Source organism: Equus asinus, chromosome 18 (assembly GCF_041296235.1).
Source record: "Equus asinus isolate D_3611 breed Donkey chromosome 18, EquAss-T2T_v2, whole genome shotgun sequence".
Classification (NCBI taxonomy): Eukaryota; Metazoa; Chordata; class Mammalia; order Perissodactyla; family Equidae; genus Equus; species Equus asinus.
This window is the reverse complement of record NC_091807.1, coordinates 38,810,951-38,825,841: the sequence shown is the minus strand read 5'-3', so window position 1 is coordinate 38,825,841 and position 14,891 is coordinate 38,810,951. Positions and strand designations below refer to the sequence as shown.

General features: G+C 47.5%; 1 protein-coding gene across 7 annotated transcripts in view; it reads right to left on the bottom strand.

Moving 5' to 3' along the window:
- PKNOX1 (PBX/knotted 1 homeobox 1) overlaps positions 1-14,891 on the bottom strand; it is a 60,640-nt gene that overhangs the window by 20,068 nt on the left and 25,681 nt on the right. For 3 of the 7 annotated variants that reach the window (XM_044750800.2, XM_044750802.2, XM_044750801.2), the window contains exons 2-6: positions 12,408-12,474; positions 11,202-11,306; positions 8,245-8,372; positions 4,968-5,139; positions 2,699-2,869 (exon numbers count right to left, since the gene is read on the bottom strand). In XM_044750800.2, coding sequence (XP_044606735.1) covers positions 2,699-2,869; positions 4,968-5,139; positions 8,245-8,372; positions 11,202-11,252 — 522 coding nt within the window. In that variant the 5' untranslated portion in view covers positions 11,253-11,306; positions 12,408-12,474. The remainder of the gene's footprint in view (positions 1-2,698; positions 2,870-4,967; positions 5,140-8,244; positions 8,373-11,201; positions 11,307-12,407; positions 12,475-14,891) is intronic. The other 4 variants (XM_070488943.1, XM_070488944.1, XM_044750803.2 and 1 more) reach the window with 3 other exon arrangements.

Here is a 14,891-nt window from a genome sequence, read left to right as displayed (position 1 = left end):
CCAGGTAGTGTCACTGGAGAAATCTATTAAACAGTCAAAGAAGAATTAACACCAATTCTACATAACCTCTTCCAGAAAATAGAAGAGGGGGAATACTCCCCAATTCATTCTATGAAGCTTGTATTATCCTGGCTACAGACCAATATCCCTCGACATAGGCACAAAAGGGTTAACAAAATATTAGCAATCAGAATTCAGGAATCTATATAAAAAGAATTATGTGCCATGACCAAATGGAGTTTATTCCAAGAAGGCAAGGCTTGTTCAATATTCAAAAAATCAAGTAATGTAATCTACCACATTAACATGTGAAAGAAGAAAAATCACATAGACATATCACTCCATGAGGGAAAGCATGTGACAAAATTCAACATAATAAAAACTCTCAGAAAAATAGGAAGAGAGGGGAACTTCCTCAATTTGATAGGGTATCTAGAAAAAACCTACCATTAAAATTATAATTAGTAGTGAAAGGCTTATGAATACTGTCCCCTAAGATTGGGAACAAGGCAAAGATGTCCACTCTCACTGATCCTATTCAAGATAGTACTGGATGTATTGGCCAATGCAATAAGGAAAGAAAAGGAAATAAAAGGCATACAGATCAAAAAGGAGGAATTGGAATTGTCTCTATTTGCAGAAGACACAACTGAATAGGTAGAAAATCCTAAGGAATCTACAAAAAGGACCTGTTAGAACTAGTAAGTGAATTCAGCAAGGTCACAGGATACAAAATAAACATATAAAAATAAACTGTATTTCCACGTACTAGCATGGACACTGAAGTTAAAAATATAATAACATTTACAATTGCTCAAAAACAGGAAATACTTAGGTAGAATTCTAAAAACACATGTGCAGGACTTCTATGGCAAAAACTACAAAGCACTGATGAAAAATGACAGACGAGTACATAAACGGAGAGACATACCATGTTTGCAGACTGGAAGAGTCAACATAGTAAAGATGTCAATTCTCCCCAAAATGGTATACAGATTTAATGCAATTCCTATCAAAATCTCAGTAACATTTTTTGTAGATATAGACAAGATTATTCTAAAATTTATACAGAAAGTCAAGGGAACTAGAATAGCTAAAATAATTTTGAAAAAGAAGAATAAAGCAGAAGGAATCGGTCTACCTAATTTTGAGACATATTATATAGCTACAGTAATCAAGCTATAAGGTATAAACACACAGATCAATGGAAGAGAAACACAGAAATAGCTGCTACAAATAAGCCGAACTGATTGTCAAGAAAGGTGCAAAAGCAATTCAATGGAGGAAAGACAGCCTTTTCAACAGATGGTGCTGGAGCAAACGGACATCCATAGGCAAAAAAATGAACCTCAACCTAAACCTTCACATTTTATACAAGTTAACTCAAAATGGGTCATGGATTTAAATGTAAAATATAAAACTTTTTTTTTGGTGAGGAAGATTGTTGCTAAGCTAATATTGCCAATCTTTCCTCTATTTTGTATGTGGGATGCCCCCACAGCATGTTTTGATGAGCGACGTGTAGGTCTGTGCCCGGGATTGGAACCCAAGAACCTCGGGCTGCTGAAGCGGACCGTGTGAACTTAACCACCATGCCACCGGGCTGGCCCCAAAATATAAAACTTTTGGGAAAAAAATAGGAGAAAATCTTTGGGATCTAGGGTTAGGCAAAGAGTTCTTAGACTTGATACCAAAAGCACGACTCCTAAGAGGAAAAGTTGATAAATGGGACTTTATGAAAATTAAAAATGTTCGCTCTGCAGAAGACCCTGTTAAGAGGATGAAGAGCTAAGCTACAGACTTGGAGAAAATATTTGCAAATCATACACCCAACAAAGGACTAACATGTAGAATACTCTAAAACTTCAACAGATTTTTTAAAAAATCCCCTTAGAAAATGGGCAAAAGACATGAGCAGACATTCTACCAAAGGGGATGTACAGATGGCAAATAAGCACATGAAAAGATAGTCAACATCAGGAGCCATCACAGAAGTGCCAATTACAACCACGAGGAAATGTCACTACACACGATCAGAATGACCAAGACATAACACAGTGCTTTGACACGGAGGGACCCCGAGGACACTGTGCTGAGTGAGACAAGCCAGACATGAAAGGACAAATACTGTGCGACTCCCCTTATACGAGGTCCCTAGAGGAGTCAAATTCATAGAGACAGAAAGTATTACAGTGGGGGCTGGGGGAGGGGAGAATGAGGAGCTGTTTAGTGGGAACACTGTTTCAGTTTGCAGAAGATGGAAAGTTCTGGAGATGGATGGTGGTGATGGTTGCACAACAGTGTGAATGTGCTTAATGCCACTAAACTGTACACTTAAAAATGGTTCAAACGGTAAATTTTATGATACGTGTACTTTATCATAATTTTAAAAAATAATAAAAAACATATTTAAAAAAAGAAAGGAAAGAATGATACTCCATCCTCCAGAACATGGGATCTGGGTCCAGTACCCAGATGGAGGCCTCACTTCCTTCATGCACGAAGCCTGATGGACAGTCTCCCAGCTTGGAGTTCACGTCCAGCCCAGGCGGGTTCAGAGACCTAGAAGCTCCTTTGAGTAGCACAGCCATTACAACAGGCCCACTATTCTGAAAGCATTGATTCTCACGAATCAATGCATTTCACCCTCGCAGAGGGTACAGGAGCTGAGCAGCAGAGCAGGACCCAGACAAAATACCTGGGACTGGACAGGGGAGTACGGGCTTCCGGGCTCTCCACTCAGCAGAGTTTCACTGTTCATCTTCGTTTTTAGACAAGCGATATATCGACTGCAGAAGTCTTTGCAGAGTTCATTAACCTTTTCCAGCTCAAGAAGATGAATGCGCAAAACCTGGATTGCTTTTACCATCTACAAGCAGAGAAAATGAAGACTTTCAGACAAGACAAAGAGAGCATGATGGTAACTTACACTCATCAGCACACGAGTACTCTCAGTTAGTAGTGGGAACACTGCATAGCCAGGGCATCTGTACTGGCAATAACAGAGGGGGAATAACATGAGAAATAAGGCAAAGCAGCAAATCATTCCAGCCTCGTTGACCTGTGGTTTGGGATCTGGGCTCCATGTGGTGTGCGGGGAAAACAGACAATCCCACGACTGGCCTCAGTGAGCCACAGGACCAGGAGACAGCCGGGCCTCAACCAGCTCCATCTCAGACTCATTCCATGACGGGCAAGTTACTCACCCTCACTCTGCTCCTGTTCATCTATAAATGGGGGTGAATCCATACCTACCTCATTGGTGGTTCTTAATTTCGATAAAGTTCAACTTATCAACTCTGCCAGTCTTCATGGATTGTGCTGTTGGTGTCAAGTCTAAAAACTCTTTGCCGAGCCCTAGATCCCAAAGATTTTCTCTTACCGTTTTTCCAAAAGTTTCACAGTTTTATAGAAAGTCACTAAGTTTTGGGGTAATTTGTCCCACAGCAGTAAATAACTGACACAAATAATGAAACCATTAGCATAAGCACCACTTGCCCGTGAAGCCACAACCCAAAGCTCAGCTCCTTCCCCGTGACCTTGGTGGTGGTAATTCACAGGAATTTGGGGAACGAACCGATCAGTCGCTCGGTCAGTAATGAGAATTATCAGTCACTAAGCACTGCGGGGCCTATGCTGTGACACCCTCAGGAGAGACTCGGTTCCTGTGGCCTGGGAGACTCTGCTACAAGTGCCCCAGTCAAGGATGGCCGTAGGACAGAGATTCAGAGGCAGAGAGAGCTTCTGGGCCTCACCCCAAAACGGCAGGCACTGTAGCCCCATCTCAGAGAGGAGGAGACAAAGTCAGACTCTCGCCTACAAAATCTATTAGGCTCTAAGAATATGTAATGAGAAATTTAAAACAAAAAGCAAAAAACTAAGATGCAGGCAATTTATTCTGGAAAAAGATTTCCACCTGCTGCTAAGGGCCTGACTAAGGTTTGGTGAAGAGCTGGCAGGTTCCACAGGAAGTGCAAACTCTTGGTTACGCTGTGGCCGCACGCCAGAAACAGGGGACAGGGCTCCCCCAGCGCGGAAGGCACCACTCCCTCAGGTGCAACAATGTTAACCCCAAGAATTCCCCTTTCCTTCGGAACGCACAGAGAAGCCTGCATGCTGGAGCACTGGCCCTGGGAGCAGGGGGCTCATATGAGACAGACCGGCTTCAGAGGAAAGGCCCCAGGAGGCAGTGAGGGCCTCGGAGCCTTTATTACGCCTGCCCCTGCTCTGTGCTTGTCATGGGACAGACCAGCTTCAGAGGAAAGGCCCCAGGAGGCAGTGAGGGCCTCGGAGCCTTTATTACGCCTGCCCCTGCTCTGTGCTTGTCATGGGACAGACCAGCTTCAGAGGAAAGGCCCGGGGAGGCAGTGAGGGCCTCGGAGCCTTTATTAGGCCTGCCCCTGCTCTGTGCTCATCATGGGACAGACTGACTTCAGAGGAAAGGCCCGGGGAGGCAGTGAGGGCCTCGGAGCCTTTGTTAAGCCAGCCCCTGCTCTGTGCTCATCTTGGGTCTCCGGGAGTCTTCACACAGCTTTGTCACCCACCCAAATTAGCGTCAGCCTCAAGACAGCTGTCCTGGAGAATAAAGTCCTGCATCCATGATCAGGGGACAGCCAAGGACAGAAGCTGGGCAGACGTGCTCCCCGAGAAGCAGGGCAGGTGAGCAGGCCCCCACTCCCCCGCAGGACCTCCTCAGAGACTCAGGAGAGAACTGGGTTCCCCAGTCCCGTCGGGATGCAGGCTCAACCGTCTCACCTGCCCCCTGAAGGAGAGTGAAACCAGAGAAGGCTGGACACTGGAGACGTTCCAGCCACACGCACATCAAACAGGCTATGCCATGAATGGACAAGATCCTCCCCTTTAGCAGAACTACAAACAGTCTGAAGTTCTAATTAGAAGTTTAAAATTCATTCAACAGATTTTACATTTGGAAGAAATAGAAAATACAAATAAAACATTTTACTTACTAAATTGTCAGTTTCTGGATCTTCACAAAAAAAGGGTTTTCCTTCCTTCTCTTGCTTCCTTACAAAATTCTCAATATCCACATCGAAACTGGCAGAAGTCGTGCCCTCTGAGCCTTGTGTAGATTGTTCACATTTTTCAAACAACAAAGCTAACAATGGAAACAGTGGATGCCTGGGGGAAAAAAGAAAAAAATTTTTAAAGTATGTTCTACCTTTTCACAACAATGTTTTAGTAGGTATATATGTGTTATTTTGTGTAAAAGCTTTGAGATATAATTCACATACAATTCATCCATTTGAAGTTTACAATTCAACGGTCTTTAGTATATTCACAGAGTGGTGCAACCATCACTACAGCCAGTTCTAGAACATTTTCATCATCCCCAGAGAAGCCCTGTAGCCATCAGCCGTCACTCTCCACTTCCCCCCAAACTCCAGCCCCAGGCCACCATCATCTCCTTTCCGTCTCTATCGATGTGGTAATTCTGGACGTTGCAGATAAATGGAGTCACGCAATGTGTGACCTTCTGCGTCTGGCTTCTTTCACTGAGCATAACGTTTTCAAGGCTCATCCACGTAGCAACATGTGTCAGTGCTTCACTCCTAGTTATGGACACATAGTATTCCCTTGTAGGGATGCGCCAGTTTCACAGTTTTAAAATTTACAATTAGATCTACACTCCATTATGAGTAAATTTTTGTATAAGATTTGAGATCAGATCAAGGACCTTTTTCTGCATATGGATGTCCAATTGTTCCAACACCAGTTGTTGGAAAGTCAAACTTTTCTCCACTCAATTGCTTCTTCACCTTTGACAAAGAGCAAATGACTCACATTTGCGTACATCTATTTCTGGATTTTCTGGGACACTGGTCTATGTATTTATCCCTTCACCAATATCACAAGATCTTAATTACTATAACATGACAGTAGATCCTAAATCAGGTAGACTGACTCTTTCAACTTTTTTTAAAAATTATTTTATCGAGGGGCGCTGGCTCCATGGCCGAGTGGTTAAGTTTGCGCGCTCCGCTGCAGGCGGCCCAGTGTTTTGCTGGTTCGAATCCTGGAAGCGGACATGGCACTACTCATCAGACCACGCTGAGGCAGCGTCCCACATGCCACAACTAGAAGGATCCACAACGAAGAATATACAACTATGTAGTGGGGGGCTTTGGGGAGAAAAAGGAAAAAATAAAAAAAATCTTTAAAAAAAAAAAATTATTTTACGAGGTCGTATAGGTTTATAACATGGTGTAATTTCAGGTGTACATTATTATATATCAGTTTCCGTATAGACTGAATCGTGTTTGGTACCAATACTCTAGTTTTTATCCATCACCATACATATGTGCCCCTTTTACCCTTTCAGCTCCCCAACTCCTTTCCTCATTGGTAATCACCAACCTATTCTCCTTGTCTATGTGTGTGTTTATCTTCCACATGAGTGAAATCATACTGTTTTTCTATCTCTGTCTGAGATATTTTGCTTAGCATAATATCCTCAGGGTCCATCCATGTTGTCGAGAACAGCACGATTTTGTCTCTTTTGTGGCTGGGTAGTAGTCCATGGTGTATAGACACCACCTCTTCATTTCCATTCATCCGTTGATGGGCACTTGGCTTGCTTCCAAGTCTCAGCTATTGTTCATTCCTCCAACTTTATTCTTTTCCAAAATTGTTTTACCTGGTCTAGTTCTTTTTGACTTCCATATAGAATTTAGAATTATTTTCTCTATATGTACAAAAGTACGTGCTAACACTTTACTCGGAATGGTGTTAAATCTACAGATCCATCTCAGGAGAACCCACATCCTTACTGTGTTGAGTCTCCTACTCCATGAACATGGTATGTCCCACCATTTATTTATGTTTTCCCTTTTTTGCATCAGCATTTTATAGTTTTCAGCATAAAGGATCTGTACGAGTTTGGTTAGATTTATATCTAAATGTTTTGGGAGCTGTTGTGAATGGTATTGTCTTTTTAATTTGTTTCCAACTGTACATGACTGGTGTGGAGAAAGGATTGGTTTCTATGTGTGGCCCTCGCATCCTGTGACCTGATTAAACCCACTCACTTAGTTCTGGAAGTCCTCTGGCAGACTCTCTGGGATTGTCTATGTAGACACTCGTGTTGTTTATGCCTAGAGCCACTGTCACTTCTTCCTTTCCAACCTGGCATGTCTTCTCTTTCTTTTCCTTGCCTAACTGCACTGGATAGGGTTTTCACCACAGGGCTGGACAAGAGGCAGAGTGGACATCCCTGCCTTATTCCCCATCTTAGGGGAAAACATTCAGTCTCTCACCACTAAGCATGAAGTGAGCTGTAGGGTTTTGTATTGGCCCTTCATCAGGTTAAGAAAGTTCCCCTCTATTATCACTTTGCTGACAGGTTTTTTTTTTTTGAGGAAGAGTAGCCCTGAGTTAACTACTGCCAGTCCTCCTCTTTTTGCTGAGGAAGACTGGCCCTGAGCTAACATCTGTGCCCATCTTCCTCTACTTTATGTGTGGGACGCCTACCACAGCATGACCTGCCAAGTGGTGCCATGTCTGCACCTGGGATCCCTACCGACAAACCCTGGGCCGCTGAAAAGCAGAAGGTGTGCCCTTAACTGCTGAACCACCAGGCTGGCCCCTGACAGTTTTTAATGATAATTGGCTGATGACTTTTGTCACATGCTTTTCTGCCTCACTTGTTACGATCACATTGCAAATCACACTGATTGACCTTCGAATACTGAAACAGTCTTGCATTCTTGAGATAAACTCCACTTGGTCAGCAGAGATTATTCTATATTATTCCAATATTACTCTGCTATTATATATGTCTGGATTCAATTTGTTAATATTTCACTGATGATATTCATGTCTGAATTCATGAGGAACATTTGTCTGTACTTGTCTTTTTTCATGTTGTCTTTGGTGTCAGAGTGATGCTCATTCACAGAATGAGTTGGAAGCGTTCCCTCTTCTATTTTCTGGAAGAGATTGTATAGATTGGCTGCTTTGGAATTCTTTATATTTTTGGTAGAATTCTCCACTAACATCATCTGGGCCTGAAGATTTCTTTTTGCAAGGTTGATTAAATGTAGATTTATTCTCTCAAACCCTTTTTATTAAGATATTAGGAGTAGCATCTTAATGTGAGAAACCTTCGGCCCAGCTGTCGTCCCATCCTGCCTTACTGCTCTGCCTGGCTGATGGCTCTGGGCTTCCACTTGGGTTTTCCACTCTCCTTCCTCCTCCTACGACCCACACGCTTCACATCCCTCCTACCTATAAATGGCCTGCTTGTCTGCGTCCATCGGCGTCTGGGCCCCCACGGCAGGAGGGCTCACTCCTTCCACATCAGGTTCAGAGCAGTTGGGGTCTTGCTCCGTTTTTAACTCTGTTACTACTTGCATCTGCAAAATCAGGAGGAGAATTCTTGTTACTAAACACAAAATAAACTGCTACCTAGTACTGTACTCTCAAACAGGAAAGCACCGGGATGGAAAATTGCCAGACAATTACACACCTGGCAATAATGCCAAAGGACACCACCTAGAGAACTCGTCTGACTCTGACAGGCATTTAAAATGGGCAAACCATTTAAAAACGGAGAGAACCAGTATTTGTGAAATGCTTCTGATTTTCAACAGCACAGCAGCCGTGCCCCACTGAAGGGAACGGGTGTGTGCAGTTTAGCTCGGGATCCCCACCCGCTGTGCGTCCAGACCGAAGCACATCACAACGAGAGGAGGAGAAACAAGTGGCCCAAGCTCTTCTTCTCTCGTCACAAAAACAACTCAAACCCGACATGCTAACATTTGCGACAGGCCTACATTCTCCCCTATCTACCTTTAAACTTCAGGAATACACACGCTATAAAAATTTTAAGAAAAGTCACTGTATTCAGAAAGGAAAGACCAGATGTGTTTAAAGAAATAATATGAAACACAAGAGGAACCCTTAAGGATATTATCATTTAAATTACTTTACACTTGCTGTTTAAATGTGTTGTTTGTAACTTAGTTAAAAAGTATTTAAATCCTTAACATAAAGAATTCAGTTTACAGACACCCACAATCGCTGCAGTGGACTTGCAAGTGTCCACGAGCAGAAGACCACCCCTCAGCTTCCTCAGGACCAGAGGGGCGGGATGCACCTGCCCCCCGCTGCTGCCACACCTCTGGCCCTCGAGGAAGCAGCCCCTGGAGCGGCCTCGACCCTGACGTCCAGGGCTGTGGGCTGAGGGGCGGCCTTGCAGCTCCAGGCTCTGGGCCTCATCTCGTCCCTCCTGCCGTCTAGAGTGAGCAAGGACCCTTCCATTCTGCTGCCTTCAGACGGAACGGTGCACTGGGGAGACTGTTTTTCTCTCTCTCATGAAAATACAAAACACTAAAACAGCTAACTAAAGACCAATCCAACAGAAGCTTTCTGGCAGGAAATCAGGCAGTATTATAAAACACCCTAAGAAGATTTATTTAAGGGTTTTTTTTAATGATTGTATTAAAAAGAGAAACCTAAATGTTCAACCTCAGAGGAATGGCTGAGTAAATCTGCATATTTACACTGTTGAATATTCAATGCTTATTTAAAATAATAGTTGCAAAGAGTTGTCCACTTCATGGGGAAGTGCCCAGCTACTAAAGGCGAGGTGCTGTCCCTCGCTGCGCCCAGCATGGCACTGGACACTCGGCAGCCTCGGGGTGCAGACTGGCCAGAGGAAGACGGACACGGGTAGGCAGAGAACACCATCCCGTGAGAGAACGTGTCAGAAGGTGACCAGTGCTACAGAAGAACAGAGCTCCGAGGAAGGGGCTGGAGGCAGGAGAAAATGGGAGGGAGCGGGCTGCAATGGGACCAGGGCAGGCAGGGGTGGGGGGTGGGGGACGGATGATGGAAGCAAAGACCAGCAGGTCAGGAGGGAGTTGGCCAAGCTGCTGCCTGAGGGCAGAGGAGCGAAGGAGAAAGAAGGTGCCAGGTCACAAGGCAGTGAGGCCCAGGAGCAGGGCGGCAGAGGTGAGCGACCTGAGGGGCTGCAGGGTGGCCTGAGGGTCCCAGGGCCAGGCAAGGCAGGGCCTCAGGATCGGCCTCAGCAGGGAGAGAGGAGGGGACATCAGAGATTTGCATTTTAGACACAAAATCACTTGGAAATATCAAAGGACTCCCAGGTGAGAGAGCTGGCTAAAACGGAATTCCCCACCTCAATTCTTTTAAGAAGCGAAAAACACTTAAAAACTTTTTAAAAAGTCAAGAAAAACAAACAAAATATGTGCGACAAAAACCAAACCAGGAACAGTCCCAAACTGGCCACCGAGGATAGACACAAGAGTTGGGAGAGGAGGGGCGCAGCCCCAGGCCATGACTGCCCACGTGGAACCTCACCGCTGTGGGGCTGTGACCACACATGGTGAGCACACCGGGCTTGATCTGTTGATCCAGCTCACCAACGTCCTCAGGCGGGAGAGGACAGAGCCGCTGGGCATTCTGCTACCACCTCCGGACCCTGTGGTCAGCAGAGCAAAGGCAGGGGGGACTGTCTTCAGTGGAATGGAGCTCCAGGGCTCCAGAGTAAGAGGGGGAATGAGCCAAGCCCCTTTGCCCCCAAGAGAGGCTGCGTGTGCCTCCGCTGAGCTGCTCCCACCTCCCTCTGCTCCCCAAGTCCTTCAGGTCACAGAAGACAAAACTCCTGTACAGGCTTTAACTGTCCCTTTGAGGGAAAGCAAGTCTCATGGACGGTGGGAAGGCAGTCAGGAAGCCACCCAGGCAGCCAAGAAAGCTGTGTGGGCACAGCCGTCTGAGCACGAGCAGGTCAGAGATACAGACAGCTCTGCACTGTGCCACCTCTATTCTCGGGGCGGGCCCTGCGCTCTCACCTGGGGAAACGAAACCACGATTCCCGCTCAGACCAGCAACTGGCGGACACGGGAACCTGTGACCGTCAACAACACCCAGTTTTTCTTTAAAAGCAACAATACTGACTGACACTGACATTAAAAAGGTAAATTCCCAAGAAACTGTGGTTCGGAGGAGCCAGAATGACCAGCAGTCTTGGTGTCACTCAGGGAATGATCTGAACAATTCTACAGCTCATCTTTCTGAGCACCAACATTTAGTAAACGCACGACACATTAAATTGAACCCGCGAGCTCACGGAAACCGAATTACAAGTCTACGAAGCACTGTGCGTGTTTGAGAACCAGGTCGACGGACTGTACTTAGAAGGCAGAAGAAGCTCAAGCTCTCACCTGTTGCCCATCTTGATAGCTGTCTATGCTCAGTGTCTGTGTAGCCATCATGGTTAGGAGTTTTACTATAACATCAAATCATCTTGAGTCAAAAGCAAATGGTTTCTGGGAAAACAAAGCAGAAAAGCATCAGTTAATATTTGCACAGCATTTTGTGTCTCCCTTATTCCACAGCACCCATACAATTTTTTAAAATCCATATTTTTACATGAAGAGGAAACACCATCCTTAGCACTGGGTCATCAGGCAAACGCTCCTCAGCATCACCCCATTTACTCAGCGACCACGCATCTGTATGGGCCCCAGGCCCCGACCTGTTATCACATTCCTCAGCCATTAGGATTTGTTCAGTCACTCACCCAACAAATATCTGGTAAATGTCCCCACATGCGGGACACGGCTTTGGGCCCTGGGGCGCAGCTGTGAACAACAGGCGACAAGGCCAGGAGGAGCAGGACCCTGGCAGCACGTGTGCCTGGAGACTTGGCAGGGGCCGCCCAGGGTGAGACAGAGGGTGAGTGAGTGGCTCCCAGGCTGTCTGACGGGCAGGCCTCTCTGAGCAGGTGCCTAACACTGAGAGCTCAGCCCCTGCTGAGGTCAGGGAGCCAGGTCTCAGACAGGACGGATGAAGTGCGCCCAGGGAAGCTGTGCCAGACACTCTTTTCACATCTGCATGTCACACGGCAACAGAAACAAGGGCTCGGGGACCCGTCACACGCACACAGGTCAATGGTGTCAGGAGGTGATGAGCAGAGGGATGTAGGATATCTGGGGGAGGGCCGGTGCTGGCCCCTGGGGGAGACACCAGGCAGGGAAGGAGTGAGCTGCCTGTGACACCTGGAGGCAGGGAGACCAGCAGGGCCAGCCTGTCTGAGGGACAGGTAGTGGGCAGAGCAGAGTGGTCAAGGCAGAGGGGAAGGTAAGGGAGCAGGCGACACGGGGCCAGGTCAGCCAGACTCGGAGGCTGTAGTGAACACTGTGGGCGCTCCTGGGGAGACCAGACACCAGGGGAGGTCTGAGCAGAAGGGTGCCATGGGTTACAGCTCAGGAGGGTCCCTCTGACTGTGTGAAGGACAGACTGCATGACTTGGGGACACAAAGAGGACGGGGGTGCCACCATGGTTGGGCAGGCAGCTGTATGGACAAGAGGAGCAGATGGCCTGGGGTGAGGTGGAGTGGGGTCTGGGAGGGGTCCAGGGTTCCCACCTGAGCAGCTGGCAGAGCAGAGCCACATGTCCCGAAATGGAGCAGACGGTGAGGAGCAGCTTCTCTGCTGGAGGAGAAAGCAAGAGTGGGGACACGTTAGGAGTGAGGTGCTGCTCAGAAGACATTCTGAGCAAATGAGTCTGGGCCAGAAATACAAGCCTGGTCATCCTCAGGGTGGGGTGAGTATGTGCAGAGGGTCGAATGGTGTCCTCCAAGCCCCGCCCAGTCTTAGCCCCCATCCCAGCACGTGGGACCTTAGTGAGCAACAGGCTCCTTACAGACGTTGACTATGTCCGGGATCTTGAGGGGAGATCCTGCTGGATGGAAGTGAGGCCCCGTGTCCCATGACTGGTGTACTGACAGGAGGGGAGAGGAAGCTCTGAGACACACTGAGGGGACGGCTGTGTGACTCCAAGGCAGGAGCTGGAGTGATGCTACTCCAAGCCAAGCACACAAGGAGCCCCCAGGAGCTAGAGGAGCAGGGAGGACCCTCCCCTCGGCCTTCAGAGGGAGTGAGGCCCAGCCGACACTTTGACTGGGGGCTTCTGGCCGCCACAACCGCTGGAGAACACATTTCTGTTGTTTACCTCCACCCAGCATGTGGGACTCATGGCAGCCAGCACACTAAGGCAGGAGGTACAGCCACAGGGCTGGGTGAGACCGCCTGGGTAGAGAGAGGAGGGGAGCCATGCCATGTGAGAAGGCGGGAACATCAGAGGACCTGGCACAGAAGGAGGCAGCAGCCAGTGCAAGAATGGAACCAAGTGATGCCACCGACATGGTGGGGGAGGTGGACCGAGGAGGGGGTGTCAGTCACATCTCTGCAGCTGAGTGTGGCCGCAGGGACCCGCAGCGGTGTCTGAGCGGTGGGGACAGGAAATCCTGCACAGAGTGGGGAGAGAGAGGGGCCCGGGACTCAGCCATCCCCCTGCTGGGACGTGAACTCAGGAGGAGTCAGCACCCAAGCTGCCCCCTCTGACCCCTGGCCCCAGTCTTGAGACAGAGGCGCCATTTGCAAACCTGTCACTCAACCTCTCCTACGGGTCTTTGCCTTGACCCAAACCTGGCCCTCCTCGAGTGTCCTGAGCCCCTGCGCCCCAGGGCACTGACTCCAAGCCAGCACCAGGGAGCACACCTTGATCACAGCTGGTGCCCCACGATCCCCAAGTCTTACCCTCCTCCCCTCCATTCTCCACCCTTCGAAATCACACATCTAGTCAAAACCGCCCCTGCAGATCAAGCCTGGGGTGGCCCTGCCCGACCCTGCCCTCCAGCAGAGCACCCTTGTCCAGCCCACCCCACTCCACTCTACTCCACGTTGTGTCAGTAAAGGGATGGCTATCTTCAGTTCCACAGGCAGGCCGCATTCTCCCCCAGCCTGGCAGCTCTGCCCAGCACTCTGGCCTTCTCCGTGATGGCCAGTCCATGAACACATGTCGTCACCCTCACCCTCTCTCCAGAGTCTTCCCAGCGGCTCAGCCCCACCTGGAGTGTACACCTTCCCCACACCCCCACCTACACCCTGCACTCAGCCCCACGGGATCTCAAAGGCACATTTCCACTGCACGCTCCTTAAAGGCCCAGGGCCCTGTTCTGCTGTGTCCCCAGCAACCAGCAGTCTCTGATGCACAGCAGGCACCACATAGAGACGTGTGTTTACAGACAAATGGCCGGCAGAAAATGTGGGATCCTGAGTTGGGTCCTAGACCCCAAAATGTTATTTCCTTTTTGCTATAAAGCTTTTTAGTGAGACACGGTGGCAAAATTTAAACAAAGTCAGAGTAGACAAGAGTATTGTAAAATGTGACTTTCTGGAGTTCAATCATTGTGCTATGGTTAATTAATTCAGTATCTTTGTTTTGAAATGCATTCTGAAGAATTTAGCCACAGAGGGGCATCATGTCTCCAAGCTACTCTCTCAAATGTGTTGGGGGGGGTGTGTGTATGTATTTACGTGTACACAGACACAGATACACACACACACACGGCAGGGTGAGGAGTTGAAAGAGAGAGATGGAGAGAGTGTGCATGATAAAGAAAGTCTGGCAGAATGTTAACATTTGGGACAAGTTTATGGGAAGTCTCTGTACAATTTTTACAACTTCTCTCTAAGTCTGAAATTCAACGCAAAAAGTTTTTTAAAGTTTAAAACTTTCAGAATTATAAAAAAGGTGAGAGAACTATTTTGGGTTAAAAGAGACTAAATAAACAAAAAACAAATGCAGTACATGGTCCTGGTTTAAAACACAAAATCTGTAAGAGACAACAGGGCACTCTGGGGAGCTGTGACTATGAAGCAACTATGGGCTGACATTGCAGACTGTGTTATAGGCAGTAACGATGCTGCACATTTATGGGAAGCATCTTGTTTTAAGGAACACAGGCTGCAATGTTTAGGGGTGTGGTCACAATATCCACAACTTACTTTAAATGGTCAAGAGCACACACAACTAACCAAACCGTGGCCAGGGTACAACAACTGTT